This window comes from Rhyacophila brunnea, unplaced genomic scaffold (genome assembly GCF_057557595.1).
Source record: "Rhyacophila brunnea isolate RB1 unplaced genomic scaffold, BYU_Rbru_1.0 scaffold_10, whole genome shotgun sequence".
NCBI lineage: Eukaryota > Metazoa > Arthropoda > Insecta > Trichoptera > Rhyacophilidae > Rhyacophila > Rhyacophila brunnea.
In genome coordinates this window covers 15369164-15378814 of record NW_028232752.1, presented here as the reverse complement: position 1 = coordinate 15378814, position 9651 = coordinate 15369164, and the positions used below count along the sequence as shown (strand labels likewise).

The 9651-nt window shown below is 32.2% G+C and overlaps 1 protein-coding gene across 1 annotated transcript; it reads left to right on the top strand.

Moving 5' to 3' along the window:
• The first annotated feature begins 2003 nt into the window (after positions 1 to 2003).
• Positions 2004 to 5635, top strand: LOC147078918 (trypsin-like). Its single transcript, XM_085951430.1, has 3 exons — positions 2004 to 2175; positions 4164 to 4419; positions 5342 to 5635. Exon 3 carries the CDS (start codon positions 5447 to 5449, stop codon positions 5633 to 5635), a length of 189 nt encoding a protein of 62 aa, XP_085807556.1. The 5' UTR covers positions 2004 to 2175; positions 4164 to 4419; positions 5342 to 5446.
• The last annotated feature ends 4016 nt before the right edge of the window (positions 5636 to 9651 follow it).

Genomic DNA, 9651 nt, shown 5'->3' with positions numbered 1-9651 from the left:
GCATTTTAATATACGTCGTACAGTAAAATTGTGTGTCTTTACATGATGATTTGTCAAACAATACTGTTGGTTGTAATGGCTGCAATGACGCTTTAAAAATCTAGAGTACTAATATTTTGATAACACTTTATTAACAAAAAAAGATCATAAAGGGAGTTTCGTATAGTTTATTATCAGTGATACGACACATTCTGTCAGAATGAATTTAATGAATTTAACGACCCACGTGCGCCACGTAGGTCAAAATGGAGGTTTTATGGTATTTTCAAAGCATAATCCTGGACATTCCTTAAACGCTGTAGATAATCTATTTATATAATTTTGAAGTCTTATTATCCTTTATATTTATTTTAAACATTTGATGACTGCATAAAGTATTTTTATTACATAAAATAGTATTCTTTTAAACCTGTCGATCTAATGATTTAGAATACAGTCATATTTCAGTGCATCCACATGCAGTGGTGTTAAGATTTTTTAGATTTATTAATTTTTAAACGCATTTATAAAACCATTAGTAAAATTAATGTTAACACTATATAGTGACATATTTACGATAAAAAAATATATTTTTTAATCTTTTTGATCCCAAATTTGACAAGAATTAGGCATTTTATTATTCAAAAATGGGCACGATTAACACATTTGAAGATAATTCTTAAGATACTGATTATAAGTTATGTCTTTTACCATTCAAATGTGATAAACATCCTACGAATAATGATTGCTTTATAATAATTATTTACCTAAGAATAAGGTTGTGTTTTTTTGAAATACGCCATTTCTATTGGCAGTTCCCAGTGGCTAAGCTACAACATACGGCCGTAGCCATAAATTGACGAACGATAAAATGAAGTAGAGAGTAAGATCATGTTAACGCACGTGTTTGAACATGTACCGAACCGAATTTTTAAAAAAAAATTTCGGTTCGGTACATGTTCAAACACGCGTGTAATCTTAGGTAAATATAAGCTCTCTTAACTAAAATACGGTAATATAAAAATATTTGACAAATGTAACTAAGCTAAGAGTAGCACTTTATTCATTCGGGTTCAAATGACTGCACCCAAGATAACGTGTCAGCTTACAATCTCGCGGGTCCTGGATTCGAATCACAGTTCTGGTAAATTCCCTTGTTGATTTTTAAAATTTGTTTGAGATAGTGGCAAGTAAAAATAAAGATCTGTTAATACAACTGTCAGTCATGAGTAAGAGTATTAAACATATATAATTCTGAAAACACTCATAAACACTGAAAACACTCATAAACACCAATAGAAAAAATCTTTTTTCGAAAAAAGTAAGACACCCGGCTGGAAACGAACCAGCGTCTCTTGTGTTTCGCGCCCTGTGCATTACCACTATGCTACCACTGCCATGCTTAATTGCGACAAACTTTAACTATTGGCTTATTATTAATACCTGCTCATTAGTGCTCTCCAAATTACTCTTACTTTAAAAAAAAATGTTTATTGGCTATATTTTCTCATTAGTATTTTCAGATTTATGTAGTATGCTCAATAAATAGAATGGTACATTCTTAAATCTTGTGAATTATTCGTTGAATAAAAAAATTGTTAATTAAGAGTATTAAATTAAAATATTTTGCTAGATTTTTACAGAATTACCAAAAATTATCAATATTATATAGGTTGGTGGTGATTTTTTGTCATCCCTGAAAAAAATATAATAGATATTATCACTGTTATCAAAATTTATCATTTACATATTAATATACACTTAGTATGCATTTAATATTATATAATAATCAGATTTTACGTGATTATCGAACGTATATAAACGAAATAAAAGTATCAGGTACCATTACATCACGATGTTTCGTCTTGCAGTGATTGCTTGTTTCCTGGTCTTTGCCAATGGTAATTAAATATTTTTAACATAATATATATTTAATATTGATACTACCGACCGAAGGTTTAATATTTATCATCGATGCCAAACTGCGAATCTTTTAAAACATGATTTTATTTTTAGGCTCTGTCCTTCCCTCCATTCCTATCGGGGATGAAAGGATTGTTGGAGGAACCCCTGCTGATATCAAAGAGGCTCCTTACCAAGTGAGCCTTTTCGTACAACATGTTAATTTAACCATCTATGTGGAGGATCCATCATCAGTCGCAACGTCATTCTTACAGCTGCTCATTGCTTTAAAACGTCATTGATTATTTTAGCATTTACCAGAAAAAGTTATGAGTTCAATAGTCTATCTTAGTCTGCTACTTTGAATACTACGAAAAGGATTTCGACAGTCCGCACCACTTATAAAAAAACCGCACTGGATAATAGTGGGAGCACTCCAAGCCCTCCATGAATAGCGAAAGCTGCATCAAAATTGGTGACACTTTCACTGAATGTCTCGGGATTATGTCAGGAGTCAGACAGGGCTGTATCCTTTCTCCGTTTATCTTTATCATCCTCTTTCTCTTCGGTTTCATGTAAATTGTACGCAAAGTATTTCAGCGTGACACAGTTCGCCGTGAGCTTTATATCGGAAAGAGATGACTATATACTATACGGTCTCCAATTTTATTAGATTCAATATGAACAATAATTCCATTTTCATAGCTGATTTTGGCAAAATTCATAAATTCAAGAATGAAAACCTAACCTAACAAATAATCCAGGCTATTTTCAAAATTTGTATACTGCTGGCTTCCTGTAAAGTGTAAACCGATAAGAACCGTGTTTTATTTAGACATGAATTTTATGTTAGTACTATACGACCCAAAGAGGTTAGAGTGGTTAGAAGATCTTTTATATACGGCCTTATATTTCCGATACAAAAATTCACGGTGATACGGCGAACTGCATGCGTACAGGTTGCCGGACACGTGCATTGGCAGGCATAGACTTGGAGGCCCGAGGCAATGATTGATTTTGGATCTATACGGCCTCTAATTTTATAAGATTCAATATGAACATTAATTTAATTTTAACAAACAGCTGATTTTGGCAAAATTTCTGAAATAAAATAACAAAAAATCCATTATATAGCCAATTTTCAAAATTTGTTTGCTGCTGGATTCCTGTGAAGTGTAAACCGAAAAGAACCGTGTTTTATTCAGACATGAATGTTATGTCAGTACTATACGATGTGTGATACGGGGAACTGCATACGTACAAGTTTCCGGACACGTTTTCACTTCATACTATGGAAGTCACTATCACCTGACCAAAATAAAGCTGTCACTATGGAATACGCCGATGATGATGTTATGATGACTCAGATTTCTCCCTGATTAGGGAAGGGCATTTTATGAAATGCATTGGCGAACTCTAATATGCTATACTGATTTTTGAAAACGGCGAATGTTATTAGGTAATTGAAAATGTTTGAATTTTATACTTACTTTGTAAATGATTTTTATATTTGTACTTATTGTCTACGTTTATAATAGCGTTTTCACCATATACTAGCAATTTTTCAATGATTGTCTATGCTCAAAAAGTGTTGCTTAGATGCTTTCAAGCATTGAGTAAAAAAATCTGACGTTTCTCTGCGGTGTACTCTCGGTAAATTGAGCCTTCTAAGGGTTAAAGAATTTAAGAGCATACTTCAGTGAAACGGCAAATAATTTTCAACTATTATAGGTGTGACGAAATTTTGGACTCGCTGGCAATCAGGGAGCGAAAGTCGAGCTGGGAACACGTAAATTTGTTTCGTGATGGCGACGGGGGTATTAATTCTTAAATCGTGTAAAGATGACTAAAAAAACGTTACCCATTTACTTGAAAAAGAAAACATGTCAATGAATATATTATTATTGTTACTAATAGAACAATAAACACAACCTTAAATTGACGCATGTTGAATTTATATGCCAAATTATATTTCATTCGGCACGTGTCATTTGCACAATCCGCGATTCATCTAGCCACGATCTTTTTAGACCATGCCTCAACTGAGGCATAGCCTTAAACATTCGGTGATTCTTTGAGTCATCCGAATTATTTATAATAAATAACTACCTTTTATTTAAAGTCCATAAAATTTCGCCAATCGATGACGATCGGCTTAAGGTAGATAATTGAATAAGTAACAACTAACTTAACTTATTATAACTAACATCCGAAGTTAGTCGATTTTTTTAATGACATTCTTGTGAGTACTTGCAAAATGAAATGATTTTATGGTCTTCCAGGATAAACATTGCTAATAAATGGAAAGTCCGTGCAGGGTCTACCAAAAACGACGGTGGCGGCCAAGTGATCGAGGCCACGAAATTTGTGAATCACGAAAAATATAACAGCATAACTAACGATTATGACATCAGTCTACTCTTCTTGGCGACTCCTTTGACCTTAGGACCTCTTGTAGCTATCGTCAACCTTCCCAGCCAAGGAGCCCCAGTACCAGATGGATCCAATGGACTAGTCACTGGATGGGGAAAGCTATCTGTAAGTATAAGTTTTCAGACTTTAAGTTTGTAGCAGTGTTGACAATAAGTTAACTACATTAAAGGTGATAGTAATGTAATTGTTAACTACCATCGCCTAGCACGGAATACTGTTGGTTATTATTATTAATTCCGTTTTTGTCATGTATTATGGATTTTATTCTTTATTGATAAAGCGCAGACATCATTATGTTACATTATTATAGTTTTCAATTTGCTTGATATATTACAAGGATTGCAGAATTTAATCAATTTTCGTGTATTGACAGCTTCCGAGATACTTTTCCTGATTCCTCTGTCCAATTATACCAGTTTATTCATAGTGTTGCGATGAGAGGTTTTCTTGTATCCCATGGATGAATTCTCCTTTTGTTATTCAGTCTGGTGGCTTAGGATGTAATACCAACCAGGGCTCAATTTTTCCAATTATTATAGATATTGAAAGAATGGTAATGTTGTGTCGTAATATGGTTGGAAGGCTTCACATTGCATTAATCATACGTAACTATATGGGAAAGAAGGAGAGAAAGACATAGACCGCGAGAGCGTGCTGGCATATTATCATGGGAAGGCAAAAGAAAACTGTGCCGTGTAGTATAATATGGTCAAAGTAACTAGGAGATATGGACTACTGAGAAGAAGATTGACGAATGTGGCTGTTCTTGTGAAGTTATTCCATTTTACATGGAATCTTATAAGAATGTAAATTGCTGTATACTTTACATAATTCATGACTAGCTTTACATTATTATGTATTTTGTGGATCTTATAACAGGTTTATATATTTTCTAATTTAACGGCCAATGTAAATATAAATATAAATTTCTGTATAGTTTATATATAAAATAATTCATGACTAGCTTTACATATGTATTTTGGGGAGTCTGTGACTTGTTTATATTTTTTTTTAATTCAACAAACAGGAAACCGGCATCAGTCCCATAAATTTGTATAAAGTCACCATCCCTACTGTCAACCAACAGCAGTGCGTCAAGGCATACATCGGTACATCAACCATCACAGATAACATGATATGCGCCGGTCGTCTAGGAGTCGGAGGTCAAGATGCCTGCCAAGGAGATTCTGGTGGCCCACTAGTAATTAGCGGAATGCTCGTTGGAGTCACCTCATTCGGTGCAGGATGTGGGAATCCTAGATTCCCAGGAGTCTGGGCTAGAGTACCAATCTTCAGAAACTGGATTAACAGCCACATGTAAATCTTTCATTGTGATTTCCACGATTGTCTCTCTGTAATGTACCTACAATAAAAATAATATTTGCATCGATTACATATTTGTACAATATCTATCATTTTGATATAATAATAATTATTTTTTCTTTGAAATAAATGTATTTTGTATAAACATTTAAAAAGTTATGATTTTTGTTGATTTTTTCTACCAATTTCCTTATATGAACCTCATGTCTTATAGTCTAGTAATTATTAGCTAATTCCAATATTAATATTTTGTAGGGGTTGTACACTTTGAACAGTAATGAGTATTTTACAATGTTTTTATTAGGTCGTATACTTATTTGTCCGGTGGTTGTCCAGTACAAATCTTGCAATCGATTTTTAACTAACTTTCCGACTAGCTAGACATTTGAAACTTTTAGCATATATCAGAACACGATGGCAATGCATTCTTTAAATACTTTTAGCCATCTTTAAGCAGAATTGTATTCATTTTCAGTTAATTCAGTTTTGTATGAAAAGTCATTTCGGAAGAAATCCGTAATCCAATCCACTATTTTTGATTGCTAGGGGTTGGAGTCCTGGCAACTAAATTATTAATATACACGTGCGTTACTATGGAAATCAATATGAAATGTCAAACTGACATTTCAGTATTATTTCTATCAAGTACAATTTTTTTTGATCGTTTAAGCTAGTCAACTCAAGTTTATATGATTCAACAGAAAATTTAAATACGTTGTATATAAAAAGTTCTTTTTATCTTGTAATTATTTTTGTTTAGCTCATTTCACTTTCAACCTGAAAGATTTAAAAAAAAATTAACAGCCCGCTCGCCTACTAACTCTGTAAACCCATAAATAGCAAACTTGATGATACAAAATAATAATATTGAAACCTGAAAATTAGATTACATTTTCGATTTTAACAAAATTATTTCCCTATGTCATTAATCAATACTTATTTTTTTATTTGCGAAAAAATAGATCTGTATTATTGTTCAGTAAGTGATTAATTAAGCACCTATCTAAACTATTAATTGGAGAATGTTGATAAGGTGTATGCACATAAAGATATTCGCAGGAGGTGATAATCATACTGGCTTTTAATATCGCAACTAAATCCTAGTTCAATGATGATACGTCGCGTTCTTTTACGTCGCGGGCCATTTTTTCTTTTCAAACACTTTGGGGCCAAAGAGGATAGGTAAATGAAAAGTCAGTTAATGTCAATCCAAAAGATATTTTTTTATACAAAAAAAAACAAACATAACTCATAACTAGAAATAATAAAAACAATTACATTATTAAGTTATTTAGATTTTTTTTGTAAAAAAATTTATTCATCATAAAAAAAATCCGAAAATGGCTTTTTTGCTTTTGCTATTTCTAAACAAACTTCAAACGATGCAGATACTGATGCTTCTTGAGATTTTGTTCCTTGGTTAAAATAATTCGTTTGATAGTTGGAAAGCTGGAAAAATTAAGCAGTAGATATATTTCTTTGTTTTGAAAAAGTATTTTTATTATTTAGTATTATAATGAAATGTTTTCATATTTTAATGTATGATGGGTAATTCTGAACACAATTTTATATTTTCTTTCACCGGACATTTCACGTCAGATATTAATTCTGACAAAGTTTTGCTCCCCAATGTTTGATGAAAAATTTGCTGAATTGGCGGGCCGCCAGTTCGACAACGCTGCTATATCGTATTAAAAACATTTTATGGAGTTATGAGTTATTATGGAAGAGGGTTAAGTTAAATAGTGCACCTTATCTAAGAATTAATACACGAAAGGTTATTTGTATTAAGAAACGGTTATATTTGTCAACCTTTGACAGAAAACATATTAAACATTTTAATTGCTTACTGTTACTATTGAAACCAAGGAAGAAATTGGTCCAAAGTCTTATCTCTGTTGTACAGTTGTCAGTGTAGTTAAATCAGAAAATTTAGATTAACGGTTATGTAATATTTATCCAGTATAATGGAACTAGTGATTTATGTATTTCAAAGATGGCAAAACGCATTGAAAAACAGCATTATTTATCACATAAAAACACGTTGTAAGTAATAGTTAAAAACTTTTGTCATAACATTTTTTTAATGAAAATGCTATACTTTGACTCCGGGATAAAAAAACAGTAATAATTGGTTTTACAAACTTTTTGCTGTACCAATATTTAAAATTTAATCTAAAAATATTGGTAAGTGTCGACTTACAATTTTTTCCCCTGACCATATTAGGTATATTGAAAAATCCGCTGTTACAAAATAAATATTGATTGATCATATTAATATAACTACATGTAAAAGTACGTTCACAATTTTATTCTCTCAAAAATAATAATTAGCTAAAAAAATGTAAATTGTCGACTTACCAACTTTTATCACCAACACCACGATATAAACAATTAATTATGTTACATTGAAACTAGTGTCTCTTTCGGCTGTTGAAGACGACGGTGACTCAACTAGGACACGCAGCGAAGCTATTAGCAAAAATAACTTTCTTATTTCCAAGAGTTGAAGAAAATGCGTAGGTAGTTAGCAAAAAAACACTCATATATTAAAAAAAAAAATTAATTACTTTTATTATTCAACGAATAGTTCACAAGATTTAAGAATGTAACATTCTAATTATCGTACATACATAATTTTGAAAACACTTCTGAGAAAATATGTTATTGTCAATAGAAAAAATCTTTTTGAAAAAAGTAAGACATAATTAGCTAATTATTAGCAAGTTTAAGGAAGATACAACACTAAAATATCTTAGAGTGATCCGTGACGTCGGTTAGTAAAATAAAAAAACCGATAGTCAATAGTAGCTTAATTTAGAAAGCGCTTCAGAGAGTATTATAAGAGCCATTACTCAAAAATTGTCGTTATTAAATAAGGTACCTTTAGCATAGTAGTTTATGTGCGTGGGCGCGAAGCCCGAGAGATGCAGGTTCGATTCCTGCGGGTTATAATATATTTTTTTGTTAGAAGTGTTTTCAAAATTATGTATGTTCAATATTTTTAAACGTATGATGAAAGTCACGAGACACGAAGTCAGAGCTAGGCTCTTAAGCCACGAAATGCGACGTCGTCCCCTACTATGCTTGTTGATCTTTCCTTGTATGACAAGTTTGGGAAATTCTGTACTATTTTATTCTCATAATGTGGAGTAGTTTTATAATTTTGTTACTACGCAGAATTTCTCGTCATTTTCAATTCGATTGATATCTTGAACATTTGTCACCTGGTCAGTCCAAGGAATTTTGAGGATGTATCTATACATCCACATTTCGAAAGCCACAACTTTCCGTTACATTTCGTACTTTAGTGTCTACACGACAGAAAATAATTGAGAGAATATAACAACGAACCATACGCAGTCTCAGTAAACCTAGGTTAAGGTTTCGATTGCTATGGAGGCGTTACATTTTGAGAAAGGCTCTCCTTGGGATGTCAATCTAAATATTATTATAGATTTTTTTTTACTAATTTGTTGTTCTTAGTGAACCGAATCGAAATAATCGTAATTTTAAATGATTTATTCAGGATTTTGATAGAAACTTTACGCGAAGAGATTGTAATACAATCAATTGGTTATACGGTAAAGCAAAAATAATGTCTCGAATTTGGTTAAGAATGATTTTTGAAGTTATACTTTTTTGGGACGTTTGGTAGAGAGTGAAATAGAGAGCTGCGCGCGCACACCGTTACGAAAGTGCGCGACAGTATGAAGTTGCGAATCAGTCAGCTGTATACAAACGCAAGTTTGATAGTAGAATAAAATTGTTCCGTAGGCAACGAATTTACTATTATCGGCCATTTGCAATTGCTTACGTAAACAAACGATTATACATCAGAGTGACAGTTGTTACATTAAAAATAAAAACACCGAGAAATAATTATATAATTTAGTAATATAAGTTAAAATGTATAGAAATAAACCAACGGCGCTCCAATAAGTTCAAGAAAAATCTTCAGTGTATAATTTAACATTGGAAGCTTGCGCGTAACGATTAGGTGACCATTCGATA